A 19,241-nucleotide genomic window follows, 5' to 3' on the forward strand; every position below is an offset into this window, starting at 1 on the left:
AACCGTCCGGCGGACGATGGTGGAGAAACAGACTGACGGACGTCCACCCACCAAGCCCCTGAAACTTCGAGGCAGTGATTCAGAAACGGGCCCTCGGGTGCGCGCGCGGGGGGGGGGGAAGTGGCTTACTTTGGTGAAAAGCCGCCACCACTGCCAGTTCCGCAGCTTCAGGTACGCGGCGCAGTTTCTCTGGATGACTTTCATGGCCGTCAGCTGCTGCTGCCTCTTGGCGAACGCCCTGGAGGGGATCCAAGCACAAAGGGGCTGCTCATCCCCCGGCCGATTGACCGACCGACCGACTGGCTGACCGCCAGGGGCCCGGAGTAGCGGCACCTTCTAAAAAGTCATGAGTTCCCACCGAAGGGAGTGGCCGCCCTGCCTCTCGTTTCCAAAGGGGATCCTCCTCTACGGGCCCCTCGTCGCTCAGAAGGGACAAACAAGGTTCCCTCTTCGATCAAGTTGAACCAAAGAGAGGGAACGCAACCCATCGCGTGGAAGTCGACCAGGCCCCCCTCCATGGAAATGGACCCTCGCGGGGGCTGAATCGGTGATATTCGGACAACGGGAAGGGCTGCCCTCCGTGATCCCGCAGACGGAGGACCTGGTATCGCATTTGGCAGTTGAATGCATGACAGGTAGACTGCGGCTGCACGTGGAGACCTATGTCGCTGTTGGCTTCTCTTCCTGGACAAAACCATCATTTAATGGAAACCACTATGGTTAGTCTTCTGGTCCTGTTCCCCCCACACCCGATTTTAAAAAAAACTTCGCTCAATTAGTTTTTCATTCTTCATTGGGAGGCATTCGTTTTGGTCCACCAGCCCATTTTGCCTCCCTTTCTGTTCTTTTATGATTTAAGCACAATGAGAAATGGATGGGGGTCGAGGGAATCCTTGCATTAGGTACACAATGCAGACTCTTCTCCCGCCCCCACCCCCCTTGGTGTCGCCTCCGCACCCACAACGGAACATGTGACAAGACCATGCTTGAACCCTGGGATTCTCCTCCTTTTCTAATTAGAGAGGCCACATCCTTGTTAACTAGAGAAAGAACTAATTGTTCCAGAGAAGGTGTGCCATTCTCCCTTGTTCGGTTGTAACTGTAATGTAACTTAGTTCCATCTGCACCAGGGAAAGGACCTAATTACTAGTAACTCATAAGTTGCTAGTAATTAGTAGTAACTGCTAGTTATTAGTAGTTACTAGTAGTTACTACAAATTAGTTACTACTCAGTCAGAATCTGTGGCGGGACCCCAAGGGCCCTTTTCTTCCAGGGAGCCTTACTTTCTCGCCAGGTAACCCCGCGCTTGCGCCTGGAAAGCAATGATGACGTCAGTGATCTTGAGGTCCCTCTCCTCCTCCAGGTGAGCCAAGACCCCGGTCCTGAAGAAGATCTTGCTCTGCCCTATTCTGTACAGGTTCGGATCCAGCTCCAGCGCTTTGATCTACGGGGAGGGAAGAGGTGAGGACAACACGGAACAGTCTTGAAAACTCAACGACGGCCAATATTTTTCCCCGCCAGGGCTCTGGCGCCACAATCAGCTGCCTGATGGGCAGAAGTTGAGGAAAGCAGAGTTTTCCTCGCTGTGGCATCTGTTCCCCGTGAAAAGCACCCCTGTCGAAGTTTCTCTTTGCAGGCGGGGATTCAAGGCAACCGCAGAAAAACGTCGCACCCCTGTATGAGTCACAGGAAATCTCGAGGAACACTTTGAACCTATTTATTTGCTCACTGGCCCATTTCACACTCTTTTTAAAGCTCAGGTAGAAACGGATTCCAGAAGCGAGAAAGAAATCTGACAAATGGACCCCTTTTGCTCACCATAAGAATGCAGGCCTGCTTGCCGTCCATAAATCCTTTCGGGATGGCGCTGGCAGCAAGAATTTCATAGCTAGGAGAAAATACCACGATAGTTTATATCACACGGTTAGATGCTTGATGACTTGATTCCTAGCATTTCCTTGTTGCTAATTGCTCTGAGGTATCTTTCCAGAAAAATAGTTGGGCAAACAGTTTTTAATGTTTACCTGCTTTTCATGATTCAATTGTATTTTAATTAGCCTATAGTTTTATTGTTTTTTAATATTTAACTCATTATGTTTTAAACTCTAATCTTGTAATATTGTTGAGTCGCCTTGTGAGAAATGCAGCCTATAAATAAAACAGCACGGTTGCTTTGTGGGCTCTGTCATGTGGCTGCCTGGATTCAAAGTTCTGGCCCCTTCCCCAAATCTCAGGGTCAAAACAGACAATGTTGTCTGCACATCCTCAACCTCCGTACCCTTTTGAGAGGTTAAATTTATTGGCTTCTGAAAGCTTTCTTAGGTCTGCAAGCTAGGACTTGCAAACGACTTTGCTTTTGTTTTCTGACTGCCTCACTTGCAAGCTGACTGCTGAGGCGAGGAGTTTGGAAGGAACGTGTCTCTAGCAGGAAAACATTTTATCAATGTATTCTCGGAGGCTTTCACAGCTGGGATCCGATGGTTGTTGTAGGTTTTTTGGGCTATCTGGCCGTGTTCTTGAGGTTTTTCTTCTTAACATTTTGCCAGTCTCTTTGGCCGGCATCTTCACAGGACAGGAGTCAGAACTCTGCATTCTAGTGTAGTGTGTGGGATAGTTGAGTATTTGTAGCTGTGGGATCAGATTTTTTGTCCTTTTCAGGAGATTGGGTGATTGTGGTGATCACAAAAAAACGCCCTGATCACCATAATCACCCAATCACCTGAAAAGAACAAAAAGCTGATCCCACAGCTACAAATACTCAACTATCCCACACAAGACACCAGAACGCAGGCAGAGTTCTGACTCCTGTCCTCTGAAAATGCCGGCCACAGAGACTGGCGAAACATTAAGAAGAAAAAACTCAAGAACACGGCCAGACAGCCCAAAAAATCTACAACAACCAAAACGTTTTGTCCCTTTCTAATTGTGAAGCTGGTGTCTTGACTCATGGAGCCTCGATTTCTCTCACCGTTGGCGAAATTCCTGGAAGAGGATTCTGTTGGGGAAGCCCTGGCGACAGATTCGGATCCCTTCCAAGACGCCGTTGCACCTCAGCTGCTCCAGCACGAGATGGGCATCCAGTTTTCCAGACTGTGAAAACAAATAATAAGCAGGGAGAAGGCTGTTACCGCCACACTCTTTGGGGAAAAGGCAGGAAGTGGGTGCAAAATTCTCAGGTGGAATTAATTTTTTAAAAACACATCTCAGAACCTGAGTGAGTGAACTCTGAAACCTTCAGGGAAGCACTGGATCTAAATGTAAACTGGGTTTTGTGCCCCTTGGAGAGTTACAACACACACAGTATTCAAAAATGTGGTTGTTTTAATAAAACAAGAAAGGAGGGAAAGAGGGAGGATCATTCTGGTTTCTTTCGAACTAGCAAATTTATTTTATGGAGCAGTCCAAGGAATAAACAGCAGGAGGGGATCTTTGGCAAAATGAATGGCTCTTAATTGCCATTTAAGAATCAAAACATTCTGAAATATTCTGCACGACATGAAGGAGAACTTGAAAAAAACACAATGTTCTTGCAAAGTTCCATTACTCTGAGGGCTACAGCTAAGCTTAGAGAGAAGGGGCAAGCTTGGGCAGACCTCCCTCTGCTTCGCCAGGGACGGACAGGGTCGGGGTGGGCGGGATCAGAGTAAGACGGGGCCCAGTCCGTGAACCATCCCGAGGGCCACGGCGCCACTGACCCGTTTCTCGTGGTTGGGGATGATGCACCGGACAAAGTTGGGGTTGGTGTTCCTCAAGGTCGTCATGAGCTTCGTGAGCTGCTCCTTGTACAGCTGCCCCACCGTCCGGAACATCCCCTTCTTGGTCTTCGACGCGCTGGGCATGGAGCTTTCGGTCATCTTGGCCATCTGGTCCAGCCCCACAATGCGGTCCACTGCAACCCAATGGAGACACGGTTTGTTCAGCCCACATAGCTTTCCAGAAACCCAATTTCCCCACGGCTCATCCCCCCCCCCCCGGGGCCTGAGCCCCTTCTCCTCCAGCCTTCAGTCCCTACCAGGGCCAACCAAACACTCCTGTGGGAAGTTCTCCAACAGGGCATGACTATAAGGGCCCCCTCGGGAAGGGAGTGACAGAGAGTCATGAACATGCGCAGCTATCATGTTCTCCAAGAACGGGTTCATAACCATCCCGACGGGAAGCCACGGATGCACCTGACTCCCCCCCCCCCCCCCGGCGCCGGATTTGTCTAACCCCCTTTCAAAGCACTCCAGTCTCTTATGGCCATGAGTTGCACCGCTTTCGGCGAGAGGTGGCGGGTCTCAGAAACCTACCATCTTTCCAGAGATCAGCCACAAACTTCTCCGAGGACTGATTGAGTAAGGACGTCACGTTATCGTTGAGTGGATCCATGTTCTTGGTGAGCCAGGCCGTTGCATTGTAGATAACCTTCCAGGAAAAAAAAAAACAGGCGGAAGCGATCAGCTCGCAGTGGACGATCCATGGGGGGTGGGGTGGGGGTGATCAGACAGCTTTTCAAGTATTTGATGAGTGCTCTCCTATCCCCCCTCTGTTTTCTTGTCTCAAGGCTAAACATGCCCAATTCTTTCAGTCTTTCCTCACAGGGCTTGGTTTCCAGCCCCCTGATCATCATCCTTGTCGCCCTCCTCTGAACTTGTTCCCATTTGTCAGCATCCTTCTTGAAGTGTGGTGTCCAGAACTGGACGCGATACTCATGGTGAGACCTAGCCACTGATGAATAGAGGTAGGCTAGCACCTTATGGGATTTTGGAAACTACAGTAGTACATTGTTTTACGAATGTAATTTTCGGTTTACGAATGGAAATCCGTAGAAAAGAATGCCTCGATTTATGTTTTTTTCCCCCGGGATTTTTTTTTTCAGTTTGCAAAGGAAGTTTCCCCAGGATGCATTGTGCCTGGAGGTTTATAATGCCGTCCTTGTTCCTATGGCAATCTGTGTTCCGGTTTACAAATTTTTCACTTTACATAACTTCCCAAAAAACGCATTAATTTCGTAAACCAAGGAACTACTGTACACTTCTGTTAATGCATCCTAAAACTGCATTGGCCTTTTTTGCAGCCACATTCACACAATCGGCTCCTATTCCTCAAGAGAATCACATGCTAAGCTTCTGCCTGCAACTCAACTCTGGGTCTCCAGGTGGGAACTGCGGTGCACCATCTAGGGAGTTAAAAACTGGTCTAGGAAATAGGTCTGTTTGCCCCATACCTTTCCTGCATAGTGCAAGATGCAGAACTCTGTTTTGTCCTTGAGCTGCTTCTGCTTCTGGAATTTGGGGTGGTTTCCTTGCTCCGCCCCAAGTTTCTCCACAAAGGAGGTGTCGGTAGCTTTCGGGAACCAGCACTCCTCATCGAGTAAAGCCAGGACGCCAGGGGGATTGTTCTGCAATGGGGAACAACAGATCGCCGTCAGGTACCGGAGAATCGCTCGGCTTTGCTTTCCATCGCCACGGAAGGTCTGACAGAGGGCTGTCCAATCATAAAGCCACAGAATTGTAGAGTTGGAACAGGGTTCAAGGAACCTTTAGCCAGTACCCCCAAATTTATTTACTGATTTATTTTATGTATTGAGTGTACAAGAAAAGCAGTTCCTGGGTAGAAGCAACTGCATTGCTCACAACGTCATGGGTATCTCATGTCAGCGTATATATCATAGCACCTATTTCCCCCCCCCTCCTCCTCTTTAGAATTTTTGAAGCTGATAAGAAGAAATTAAAGTCCCATAGAAGTCACACTAGATCCACTGGCTGAGTAGCTCAGTGAGTTAGGTCTCGGACGGCAGAGCCAGGAGTCAAGAGCTGGATTCCCCCTACATACCTCTCGGGAGAAGAGCCAGCCTGGGGAGCCTTGGGAAAGCTGCACAGCGGTCCCAGGGCGCCCCCTAGAGGAAGGGAAGGGTAAACTTCAAGGACCTCCACGTACTCTACGCCTAGAAAAACCTTGGAAGGGTTGCCGAAAGTGGGAAATCGACTCGGAGGGCATGTCCTCATTGCTCTTCCGCTCGTGTTCTAGAGCAGGAGGGCCACGGCAGCCTTACCGGTCTTTCGATCAGCTCAATGCAAGGCTGGAGGTCCAGGCCGAAGTCAATGAAATTCCACTCGATGCCTTCCCGCTGGTATTCTTCTTGTTCCAGGATGAACATCGTGTGGTTGAAAAGCTGCTGCAGTTTCTCGTTGGTGTAGTTGATGCACAGCTGCTCAAAGGAGTTGATCTGCGGAGAGAATGACGATCCGTTCAGGAGGGGAGAGCGAAACGCTCCGCCCCGTGGAGGCTTGAGAGTGGAGAAAGCGTGGAAGAGGAAGCAATCCCACCACCATCACCAGCTCCCCATCAGGTGCCCAGCTTGGAAATACTGCCTTCTTCAAGAACGGGATGGAAAAAGATTTTCTCCTGCGATGAGCCGGGGTAAAAAGACAGAGCAGATTTAGCTGCTCCTGTTCCCAGTCAGATGCCCGAGAGAGTTACTTTTGAAATATCTTTTTCCCTACCCTCCTTACAAGAGCCTGAAAAAGTAGTGGCTCACAGGCTGAAATCCCGTTGGTTAGCTTAGTAAATCACAATAGAGTAGGCCCACTGAATCCATGGGGATTTGGTGAATCAACTCTTGCTTACATTCCAGGCTAAGGTGTGATAAGAGGATTGGGGGGGGGGAACTCTGGAAAATTATGCCAAAAGGGCTTTTTAAATAGCCTTTTAAAAGCCTAAAAACCTAACTCAGTGTATAATTTCTCTCTCTCTCTCTCTCTGCTTTACTTTTGGTGGGCGATTGTGTGGCCCATACTTTTCAGCTGTTTTTGGTGACGTTTGTGTGAGTGTGCTTAGATTTGACAAGAGAATAGCATGAAACCTGGCAAAGTTTTATCCAGGAATGCCGTTGCTATAAAGGATCTGGAAAAACGTGGCTTGCGACACTCACGTCGCAAGCAGCTTTGAGCAGAAAACATAATAAAATGGGGGGGGGCAAAGTGTGGGGGGGAGGCGAGCCCTTGTCCAACCACTTCCAGGTTTTGCTGGCCTCTCATTGCTTCCCAACCCCGGGAGAAATTTTCCTTCCCAGAGCCGATTGAACCCTCCTCCCCCAGAAGAATTTCCGAGGGGAAAGAGGGAGCCTACCTCAAAAATCTCGAACCCGGCAATGTCCAGGATGCCGAGGAAGGAGGCTCCTTGCCGCTTGGTCTTGTCCAAAGCTTTGTTCACCCGGGTCAGGATCCAGCGGAACAGGCGCTCGTACGTCGCTTTGGCCAAAGCTTCCACGGCAAAATCAGCCTGTTACGAAAAAGGCGGTCAATTTGTCGTGAGTGTGAGTGTGTGTGATTAATAAAATCCAGATCTACTCAATGGGCAATGTGGGCCGGCTAGGACATCGAGATGTTGAGGACTATTGGGGGGGGGGGGGGACTTGGGATAATGACCTGCTCCTTGGTCTGAGCTTTCTGGACGACGTCCCGGCCGACCTTGATGCGTGGGGTGAGGATCGCCCGGGTGAAATCGGTCACGTTAATGCCCGCGAGGTGGCACACTTTCTGTGCGGCTGGAATAAAGAGAGTCAAAGGGCCATTTCTTGGAAGCTCAGCATCATCCTCCGCCCTCTCTTAAAAGGATTTACAGGGGAAAACTCACCACGGGGAGTAGAACCTCTCTGAACTGCCCGCTTTTCTCAGACATACCTGTGTTGTCGGGCATTGAAGCTTGGTCAGTGTTCCTCTCCTTTTTGAAGACAATATTTCCAAGCTGGAGAACTGATGAAACAACTTTCAGGATTGCTGTGAGGAAAGAGAGAGAGAGAGAGAGAGAAAGAGAGAGAAAGAGACCTTTTTGTTAAAAAAATAGCACACCTATCTTTATTTTGTCCTGCCAATGCTTTACTTTGCTCCTAAAAGGGGCCTGTGTGTTGCTTCCACTCTCCCTCAGCAAGCCAGAGTCGCAAACTTGGGTTTATTCTTGGTTTAGTTTGCTGAGAGAAAGAGAAGCCAGGATTCCTGGTTTGCACTATCACATTAAACAAAATGTGGTTTGTTTAGTTGCATTGGCTCTCTGTAGGTGTGACTGGGGATGGTATGCTAGCATACGGATGTATTGCCTCCCAGAAGCTTGGCTTTATCAAGATCTATGAAAGGGGCCTCTGTTTTTCAATGGAAGCACCTGCTGAAATTTCTCCTGCTTTCAGGCCTGTTGGGGAGCCATATGAAAAACTGTAAACAGAGCTAAGCTATAAGCAATACTCACCAAATCCTGCCAATTCAGATCCATCAGATAACACCATCAACAGGATAGGTGTTGGGTTAGTAACACACACACACACACACACCACACAAACAAAGACAGATAACAAATGGAAAATAAACATAGCCGCAAGACTGAGTTGCATGTTATAGATTGCCCATCATTAGAAGAACAAAGTTCTTAAGGGCTGATGCGGTGTGATTATCACAGCAAGCGTTTCCCTCCTCTCCTTCCATGTGCAACTCTTAGATGTTTTTATTTTAAGGCCCAGGGTGAAAATAGACTTGCGCATGGATGCAGAGGAGGGAAACGCTTGCTGTGATAATCACACCACATCAGCCCTTAAGGACTTCCGTCTTCTAATGATGGGAAATTCATAATATCCAACCTGATCTTGCAGGTATATTTATTCTCCATTTGTTATCTCTTTCTCTCTCTCTCTCTCTCTCTCTGTGTATGTGTGTGTTTGTGTGTTTCTTCGACACAAAAGACCACTTCCATGGTGTGTCTACAACCCTAATGGAATCCCAGGTCCATCAGATAACGCCATCAACAGGATAGGTATTGGGTTAGTAACACACACACACACACACACACACACACACACACACACACACACACAGATAACAAATGGAAAATAAATATAGCCGCAAGATTGAGTTGCATGTTATAGATTGCCCATCATTAGAAGAACAAAGTTCTTAAGGGCTGATGCGGTGTGATTATCACAGCAAGTGTTTCCCTCCTCTCCTTCCATGTGCAACTCTTAGATGCTTTTATTTTAAGGCCCAGGGTGAAAATAGAGTTGCGCATGGATGGAGAGGAGGGAAACGCTTGCTGTGATAATCACACCACATCAGCCATTAAGGACTTCCATCTTCTAATGATGGGAAATCCATAATATCCAACCTGATCTTGCAGCTATATTTATTCTCCATTTGTTATCTCTTTCTTTCTCTCTCTCTCTCTGTGTATGTGTGTGTTTGTGTGTTTCTTCGACACAAAAGACCACTTCCATGGTGTGTCTACAACCCTAATGGAATCCCAGGTCCATCAAATAACGCCATCAACAGGATAGGTATTGGGTTAGTAACACACACACACACACACACACACACACACACACACACACACACAGAGAGAGAGAGAGAGAGAGAGAGAGAGAGAGAGAGAGAGAGAGAGAGATAACAAATGGAAAATAAATATAGTCGCGAGATTGAGTTGCATGTTATAGATTGCCCATCATTAGAAGAACAAAGTCCTTAAGGGCTGATGCGGTGTGATTATCACAGCGTTTCCCTCCTCTCCTTCCATGTGCAACTCTATTTTCACCCTAGGCCTGAAAATAAAATCATCTAAGAGTTGCACATGGAAGGAGAGGAGGGAAACGCTTGCTGTGATAATCACACCACATCAGCCCTTAACGACTTCCCTCTTCTGATGATGGGCAATCTATAACATGCAACTCAATCTTGCGTCTATATTTATTTTCTATTTGTTATCTCTCTCTCTCTCTCTCTCTCTCTCTGTGTGTGTGTTTGTTTGTTCCTTCGACACAAAAGGCCACTTCCATGGTGTGTCTACAACCCTAATGGAATCCCAGGTCCATCAGATAACGCCATCAACAGGATAGGTATTGGATTAGTAACACACACACACACACACACACACACACACACACAAACAGAGAGAGAGAGAGAGAGAGAGATAGCAAATGGAAAATAAATATAGCTGCAAGATCAGGCTGGATATTATAGATTGTCCATCATTAGAAGACAGAAGTCCTTTAGGGCTGATGTGGTGTGATTATCACAGCAAGCGTTTCCCTCATCTCTTTCCATGTGCAACTCTATTTTCACCCTGGGCCTGAAAATAAAATCATCTAAGAGTTGCACATGGAAGGAGAGGAGGGAAACGCTTGCTGTGATAATCACACCGCATCAGCCCTTAAGGACTTTGTTCTTCTAATGATGGGGAATCTATAACATGCAACTCAATCTTGCAGCTATATTTATTTTCCATTTGTTCTCTCTCTCTCTCTCTCTGTGTGTGTGTGTGTTACTAACCCAATACCTATCCTGTGATGGTGTTATCTGATGGACCTTGGATTCCATTAGGGTTGTAGACACACCATGGAAGTTGTCTTTTGTGTCGAAGGAATACACAAACACACACACACGCACACACACACACACACAGACCGCTTCTATGGTGTGTCAACAACCCTAATGGAATCCCAGGTCTAGCAACATGCTTATTTGCAACATCACAGCAGTTTGAAAGCTGCAGCAATGATCAAAAGGTGTTTCACCCTCTGCTGAGTTCATTTTCCAGACTCTCCAGGTCGATTCCCTTCTCTTCCCACTGCTTAGCATCTGCAAGATGTCCAACGGTTGCAGCTACTTCTCTTTGTTTATGACAAAAAAATCAAAGGAAAATCTGTCTCCCGGAGCCTTGATTTTCCTTCCACTCCCTGTTTAGCAAGCTTTGCTCAAAGGCACCTCAGTCCTCACTTTAAATGGTCATCCGTTTGGAAATTCAACCTCACCCCCAGCCTGACACTTCGCAGAGCCCTGTTGGACCAGGGACACTTCTGAACGTTTATCTTTCCCGAGACATCTTTAAACCTTCGGAGGCCAGTTTTCACGCTACTGTGCTTTGGGTTGTTAATTTATCAATATCTCATCCACCACAGAGTCTTGAAAAGTGACTCCTCTAGATTCTTTTCCCAGATGGCTGTAATCTTGAATTGCCCAGAAGGAAATTTTGCAGCTGTGATCCAGCACTTTACAAAGTCCGAGTAATCAACGATATCTCCTTAATCAAGGTGTCTCCCCCCCCCATTTATACCGCACAGGGCGTGGGGGGGGGGGAAAGATCTGAAATCCTGTTTTGCTTTATTTACCTGTTTGCTCTTCCTCACTGAAGCCCATAATGCCATGGCTTCTTGGATTTCCCATAAGACATCTCATTGCTCGTCCTTGTTTGGGAGAGATGGGCACGTGCTTGTTTAAGGAAAAGCATGCCGTTCTTCAGGAAACCTTCCATGGCAACAGTTCATCTGGGGAGGACAGGGAGCAAAGACAGAGGTCAGGCAGAGGCTGAAAAAATCCAAAGATAAGATCATGGAAAACAAACACTGTTTTTTGTACAGAATCAAACACACAGACACACGATCTTGTTTGTGGCCTCCATGGTCTGGGGCACATCTGATGATCAATAGGGTTGTTTCTATCCTCCAAATTCAGTCATTCATGTCTAGAAACCCAATTAGGCCAGCATTACCAGCGTGGACCCTCTCACCTGGCCCACCCAAACCTTCCATGGCACATAACCGGGAGACTCTTGCTCTTCATTTGATTGGTTGGCACCCCATTTTGAAAACAAATAGTAGAAGATAATGGAAGGATCCTTTCCTCTCGGACTTGTCCCCGAGATTGCAGGTTTCTCCAGCAAATCTGGGGGCGGGTTGGGAGCCAATTTAGTGAATCTTTTATTTTTAGGGTTCAAGGCAGCTGGTGTGACCCATAGCTCCAAGAGGTTTGGGGTTGATTCAATGGAGCTGTAGGCAGGGGTTCTTTCAGCTCCATATTTCTAGTTTGTTAATTTATGTAGCTCAGTGGATGGTTCCTTCATTATTCATTAGTACAATACCATTGTGTTGTTAGTATGGCTTCATTGTTCCATTAATGCATTGCTTGTTGTTATTATTATTCATTATTCATTTTCATTATTTCTTCATTTTAATTTCATTGTTATTTATTAATTTCATTGTTGTTATTGTTGTTAGTATTGTTTATTTATTATTTATTATTATTATTATTATTATTATTATTATTATTATTATTGTTGTTATTATTATTATTATTATTTATTATTATTATTATTATTATTATTATTATTATTATTATTATTTATTCCTTCATTATTATTATTGTTGTTGTTATTATTCCTTCCTTCCTTCCTTTATTTATTATTGCTTGTTGTTCTTCATTCATTATTCATTCATTTCATTCATTGTTCATGCATTAATTATTATTGAGCCATTCATTCATTGTTGACTAATGCATTTATTTATTTATTAATGACATTGTTGTTATTTTCATTGTTAGCTAATTGTTAATTGTTAATTACATTATTACATTCCATTATTATAATTATTATTCCATTATTTTATTATTTATTTATTTATTTATTTCCTTCCTTCCTTCCTTCTATTTATTTATTTCTTCCTTCCTTCCTTCCTTCCTTCCTTCCTTCCTTCCTTCCTTCCTTCCTTCATTATTATTTATTCCTTCCTTCCTTCCTTCCTTCCTTCCTTCCTTCCTTCCTTCCTTCCTTCCTTTATTTATTATTGAGACAGTTGTGTGAAACAAAGGTTGGGATGTACGTTTGTTTTGAGGGCAGATGTTCTAGTTCCTTTTTCCTGTGGTCCACGGACCTTTATCCACTATCTGTTATCATGGCATCATCTCCCTCATCATCTCCCTCCAGATACGCCATCCCCACCTCCCCCTCCACCATCTGCTTCTCCAGCAACCGTCTTTGCAGCCTCTGTTTTCCCAACACCTTCCTTGTGTCAGTCTTTGGCATTTACGGAGAAGAGACCAACAAGGAGGAACTGTTTCCATTATCTCTTGCTCAGTTTAAACCAAAATGCTTTCCCACGAAGGCAGCGGCACCAGAGGAGACCATCTGGGGCTGGCAGTAACCCTGCACTGGACCCTACATTTACTGGAAATGTTTACATTGCTCTCCTTGGAGAAAAACATGCCGGCAACACCATATGGTCTGCATGATTTGAAATAAGTCAGGAGTTCTGATAAGAGCGGGGGGGGAGAGAGGTTTGACGTTGTTGCACCCACAGATCCTCAAGGCCCTTTCACCCCATCCTCTCCAAAGGATACAGGTTTTCTATGTTGGCTCCGACAATGTAGCCTGTCACGTCAAAATTGATGCGGATAAATTTGCCCTGCCAGAGAGAAGAGGACCAGAGAACACTCCTATTATGAAACCTTCAGAATCTTTTTTCGGTATCCAGACACCTTCCATTTATAACCCATCCACATTTCCTCCCTGCTTCTTTCATATTTTTGTTCATCACCTGAAAGGCATGAAGGAGGAGGAGATGAAGCACTCGCATACCCTCTTAGCACTGATGGAACAAGACGCCACCTGGAAGCAACCCAGGCTTTACAGCTTTGCTTCAGGATTGGAAGATCTATACGTTTTTTTTTTTTAATATAGCTTATACCAACTTAGGGCCACAGGGTATATACAGAGAAATCCGTTTATAAATGGAGTGCTCCCTCAAATGGCAAAAAAGTTGTAATTGTAAAACTACAGGTGTCATCTGGATTTTGCCTGGAATGTAAACAAAGACTTCTTTTACATGTCTGATTCTGGACATAAGTAATGCCACACTTCTGAGGGAGGAAACATTTTAAGAACAGTCATATTCCCATTGTATGCCCCCACCCAAATCCCTCAGATAAAACACATTTCTATTAAATGCAGTTGAAACCCCCTGCCCACGAATTTGCTTCTGTCGGCATCCACCTATAATCAGCATCCAGAGCTTCCATGCCTTGAAGGCGGCCACTTACGAATCGGGAGGAATTATCGTTCTTCACAGTCTTGGCATTCCCGAAAGCTTCAAGGATGGGATTGGCTTGTAGCAGTTGCTTCTCTAGCTCACCCTGAAATGAACGGAGATGCTGTTACGCTCAAAAAAGAGAGCAAAATCATCAGCCGTACATTGGTAAACAACCACACCTGAGCCTCACCCAGAGACTTTTAAACTGATACTCACTTGGTCGCAGAGAAATAAGTTTGGTTTGGGAAAAATGTATCTGTGGTTGTAAACCAGGTCTAAAGGTAGGACTATGTCCACCATGTGCAAAAGCAGCCAATGTGTTCAGGATACTGGTGCGTTGCCCAACATGTTTTCTGTTGAGCATGTGATTGTGCAAGGAACTATGAAAAAGTGAGCGCACAAGCTGGCCCATCAGAGTAATCCATCAGAATGACATTTGCCCGGATTTTCAACTCCACCAGCGTGATGCTGGATTTTAGCCACAGGAATGATCACTCCAAAGGATTAGGGGTGAGAAACTTGTAGTTATTTCTATTTTCTCACTTTGCCCTGAGGCTGCTACTGAGACTCGGCTGGTCAGTGGGATGGGGGATTCTGCCATGGGTTTCCAGCCAAACTTTGAAAGAATTGGTGAAAGGTGGTCAAGGTAGTTTAGGGGGCTTCCGATTCAGCACCCCCAGACAGCTACCTGAAAAGTGGAACTTAAAGAATTGCGGCTCTGCTGTCTTTTCAGAGCCATCAGTGTCCACTCCGGGCCCCTACGTACTCACCGTTGGCCTTCGGGAAGGGCCGCTGAGTGTGGCGTTGTGGCTCAACTAAAGAAGTCCGTTCCCCTAACTTTGCGGAATCGAAGGCAACCTGCCTCACTGAGCACGCACACACACTGCTCACCAGCGGGCAGCCGATTATATCCTGAACCTCCCAAGGGGTCAGCAGGCCGAAGCATTTATTTTGCACAAAAAATTAGGGCAGGAGAAAATGGCTGAAAATCTTTTACGTATTGCAGCACAAAGCAGAGTAGCCTGCATCCATTAATCAGGTTAAATGCAGGGATGTTGAAAGGTTGGATATGACAATGCATGGGCGTATTTTAAAAACAAACGTCACAGGGTTTTGTTTTTCTCTCTCCATGCAGCACACGCATGCGGTTACACACTTGCTCACACACCTGAGCCATGCAGCGCAATCCGACAGGCACCAACAAGCCCTCTGCTTTAAAAGCCATGGGGGATGATGAACTGACAATGAATGGCATGAAGGCAGAGTATCAGGATACCTTGTCATCAAAAACATCTCTTGAACTTAAGATCTGCAAAAATCCACTCAATGGGACCAGATGCAATGATCGACCAAAAATGTTTCTTTATTCCTTCCCCGACCCACTTGCAAGTTCTCTGAAATAACTACCTTATTTATTTATTTATTTTATTCTATTATTATTAGATTTCTATCCCGCCCATTTAGACCAAGGGTCTACTCTGGGAAAGAGTAAAGCTATATATTTTACTGGTAAAGCAACTGAACTAGTAACTTTATGAATTACTGTAGCTTTACAATTATATAATCCAACTGCACCACTCATAATTAAGAAGTCACCTAACCATTGTTTAAAATTTTATTACAATTTCTGTAGGCCTCCTAGAAAATTAGGAATTTTTTTGCTGGAACACTTCACAGCAGGAAAATGCTGTGTACCTCCAATGCTGTGACTCTAGGTAGAATCCTTTTCTCTTTGTAACCACTGTGAATGGCGCCACGGTTTGAAAGAAGCTTCTCTTCCCAATCTGCCCACAGATTTATTTGGAAACCTACCCGCCCACCCCTAGCATTATTGGTGAAACAGGTCTTTGAGGAAACAGCAAAACCTACTGAAGCTATTTCACCAGAATGAAAAGAATCCATACGATAGGCTGTGGACAGTCATCCAAAGTGCCCCTAGCTCTCTTCAGCTCTGCATCATATAGACTGCAGTGGTCCCCAACGTTGGGTTTCCAGATGTTCTTGGACTACAACTCCCAGAAGCCTTCACCACTATCTCTGATGGCCAGGATTTCTGGAAGTTGAAGTCCAAGAACACCTGGGGACTCAAGGTTGGGGAACACTGATTACAGAGGACCAGAACATGCCTGTTTTCGTTCACCCGATGGTTGGAAGTGTGTAAGATCTGGAATGCAATTTTACACCAACTTTACAGACAGCCAGAGCCTCGGCGGTATTTCAGATTAGCAGCTCCTTGGTTTTTTATGACTGAGCTATGCTTCCCTGCCCAGTCTGAATATCCTCATTTCCCACGACTCTGCAAAGTGCCGGATCAGCGCCCCTAAAATGGCCGAGGGTTCAAGCTTAATCCATTCACAGGAGGAAGGAAGTGCCAAGCTGGTTCGAAGGCATGCTGAGAGTTTGCAGAAATCTCTGCAGGAAAGGTTAGCGAGCCCCACAGGAGACGGAAATACAAAAAGAGAGAGCAGCATGCGAAGAAACAAGGCGGTTTCAATCAACTACCACACAGTGATTGTTTGGGAGGAAGTCCATCTTCTAACCATTTAGTTTCAAGCCTCTCTTGGCTTTGAGTTCCTGGCTTTAAAAATAAAAAACCAAACTGTCCGCCTCGGGTCACGCATGCAGGCTGATCTTTCAAAGGAAAATCTCCCCCAGCAATGTGATTTGAAAGACCAACCCAATAGCAACCTGCTATTTAATGGAGCTGGAGACACCGATCCTCAAGGAAAACTTAGAAAAGGCTGTGCTGGCTGGGGGGTTCTGGGCACTGCGGTCCAAAAAAAATGGGGGGGGGGAGGGAGCAGTAGCATTCTCAGGCTGGGTCCTAAACCAGTTCCGTCTGGAAGCAAGTTAAAAACAGCATAGTTGATTTCCCCCAAGAGAGGACGTGTTCGAAAACGGGAGGCTCCGAAACACGACGTGCAAATATTCTGGCACCAATCTCGCTCAGATCCCAATGAAGACAAGGCTAACTCCTGGTGATCCCATCGTGGGAGTGGTGACAGGGTGTGCCACACGCATGCAGGTCTACAGTCTTGTGCCTTGACACACACGCACACGCACACACCAAAGGGTCCAAGTTACTCACGTAAGCAAAAGATGGCCCCTGCTGCAGTCAGACAACACGGCGTAAAACAAGCGTCAGTAATCATAACCACGTTACACTCTGAAATTTTTTTTTTTTAAAGGTGCTTTCCAAGTTAAGTTCCCGAAGATCTGTGCTCCTGGCTCTGTTAGGCAGCGCATATTTGATGCGCAAATTAAGCCAAAAGGACAAACCTGCAGTTCCGTAACTGATAGATTGTAGAGACGGCTAAGATGTAAATAAATGAAATAAGAGGAAAATAAGAGATGGGGGGGGGGAAGGTCTTTAGCCGCTCTCCAGCCTCCAGGAGGTAATTCTGAAGGAGCTTCCGTTTGCCTCGTGCTCACCATCCCTCAGTGTCCCATTGCTGGAGGAAGGAAGGAAGGCCCTTTCATGAGAAGCTCTTTGTGCGAATCCTGAAAACGTTCCTTTTTTGGGGAAAAACCAATTTCCACAACCTACTGACTGTGTGTGTGTGTGTGTGATTCTGTAGCCTCAAACAGTAATATTTCTAAACTTCTGTTCCTGCCTTTGTGAAGACCAGCCTTCCCTAGCCTGGTGCCTTGCAGAGACACTGGACTACAGCTCCCATCATCCCCAGGCAGCCGATCAAACAAGATGACAACGGCCTCTGAGGCTGGAGGTGGCAGATAGCCATCTTAACTAGTAGTCACTGGGCTGGACCTAACCTCTAAGGATTTATCCAGTCCCCTTGTAAGATCTCAAGTCTGGCACTGCACCTTGTGGCAGGGAGTTCCACTGTCTATCTTTGCCGCATGCGACTAGGTAGTTCCTCTAATCTGCCCTGAACATATGACTAAGTAGTTCCTTTTAACTGGCCAATATTCAAGGTCAGTGGCTAAGCTGAATGAGTTATTACACAGAATATTTTTCCCCCTCCCATCTACGTTCTCCACAACACGGAGAGATTTTATACACCTTGGTCCAGTTTCAAACTGCTCCTCAGATGTCCAGGCTAAAAAGGCCATCTGGGGAGCGGGGGAACCCGGCGCAGGCAGCCCCGGGGGGGGGGGGCGATTCCCTCTTGGGGAGCCACATATGGAAAACTATGCACTGCCCCTCTCCGGCTCCTTGCGTGCCGGGGAAAGGGTTGTCAAACAAAGAGGCCCTTTTTCCATAAACACCGAGCAGTGGGCCCAGCCACCCTCTCCACCATGTGTCGGCTCTTTGGCAAGAAGCAAAGCGCGGGGGCCGTTTCCCAGCCGCCTGCGCTTAAGCACAGTCCTCGGCTCAAGGCCGTCCCGAGGTTGCCCTAGGAGACATTAAAAGGACATTAGGAGTTTCGGGGAGAGAGAAAAAAACGTGGCAAAAGGCCACTCCGGCCGAGATGCGTGGGAACCACTTACCGTGATGCTGGTGTCCTTTTTGCCCTTATGGGAGGAGGCCACGACAGCCAGGTACTGGATCACTTTCTTGGTGTTTTCCGTCTTGCCGGCCCCGGATTCCCCTCTGGGGAGAAGAAAGGCGGAAGGAATGCGGTTACCTCTCCAGGCCCCGTCCCCTCTTCGAGATGGGAGCGAATGAACGAGGGAGGGAGAAGCAGCCAAGAACCAAAGGAGCAAATCTTTCAAACCCTCGCTGACCACCCAGAACATCCATCCTTCGACTGCTTCTTACAGGCAACCCGTCCATGGCTTTGCCCTCCAACAGACGGCTTGCCTCCATCAAAGTTCCTTTCTTAGGAACTGGCTCAGCCGTTCTCTCCAGTCAAAACGGCGGACATGCCTGCGAGGTCTCCGGCTGGAGCCAAGTCCTGTGACCAGGATCCGGCCACCCTCCCAGCCTGAGACCGTTCTATGCCAGCAGCTGAACGCTGGGGATGCTCCCTGGGTTGTGGGAACAGACGAGGGAGATGTTGCTTAACCTGACCAGCCCGCGAGGCTTCGAAGCCGGACGGTCCCCAAAGGAAATCGGGACGTCTGCTTTCACGAAGGGAGGATTCCACAGATGGAATTCTGGCCACGGCAGTCAGCCCTGCTTCCTCCCTTTTGGACGGGCCGCTCTGGGGGAGCCTTGGCAACGAACCACAGAAGCGAGTCTGAGGAGGGCCGGCGACTCCGTCACAAACCCTGTTGCAACCCACTGTCTACGGGAGACCCAGGGGACGATTTAGCAAACCTTCCTCGTCCCACAGGTTCTCTCTAGCCAGGACTGGCCACGGGTTTGTTTGTTTTTTAAGCCCAGGGTCCTTGAAAAAAAAGGACACCTTGTGTTCCTGATAAAACAAGAAAATCTGGAGCCTGGCATCAAGAATATCTGGAAGAGGCTGGGAGTTTTGCTTATGAAAAGATGGCCAAGCAGAGGGAGAGGAACAGGAC

At 46.9% G+C, this 19,241-nt stretch overlaps 1 protein-coding gene across 1 annotated transcript in view; it reads right to left on the bottom strand.

The window, feature by feature from the left end:
• The window catches only part of LOC110087037 (myosin-11), a 50,347-nt gene that overhangs the window by 15,749 nt on the left and 15,357 nt on the right, over positions 1–19,241 (bottom strand). The window contains exons 5-20 of the mRNA XM_078381560.1: positions 18,270–18,372; positions 16,906–16,926; positions 13,828–13,920; positions 13,108–13,193; positions 11,127–11,167; positions 7,666–7,761; positions 7,411–7,529; positions 7,112–7,264; positions 6,036–6,209; positions 5,208–5,381; positions 4,291–4,405; positions 3,697–3,890; positions 2,970–3,091; positions 1,820–1,889; positions 1,285–1,445; positions 130–238 (exon numbers count right to left, since the gene is read on the bottom strand). Of these exons, the coding sequence (XP_078237686.1) occupies positions 130–238; positions 1,285–1,445; positions 1,820–1,889; positions 2,970–3,091; positions 3,697–3,890; positions 4,291–4,405; positions 5,208–5,381; positions 6,036–6,209; positions 7,112–7,264; positions 7,411–7,529; positions 7,666–7,761; positions 11,127–11,167; positions 13,108–13,193; positions 13,828–13,920; positions 16,906–16,926; positions 18,270–18,372 (1,831 nt within the window). The remainder of the gene's footprint in view (positions 1–129; positions 239–1,284; positions 1,446–1,819; positions 1,890–2,969; positions 3,092–3,696; positions 3,891–4,290; positions 4,406–5,207; positions 5,382–6,035; positions 6,210–7,111; positions 7,265–7,410; positions 7,530–7,665; positions 7,762–11,126; positions 11,168–13,107; positions 13,194–13,827; positions 13,921–16,905; positions 16,927–18,269; positions 18,373–19,241) is intronic.

This window comes from Pogona vitticeps, chromosome 13 (assembly GCF_051106095.1).
Source record: "Pogona vitticeps strain Pit_001003342236 chromosome 13, PviZW2.1, whole genome shotgun sequence".
NCBI lineage: Eukaryota > Metazoa > Chordata > Lepidosauria > Squamata > Agamidae > Pogona > Pogona vitticeps.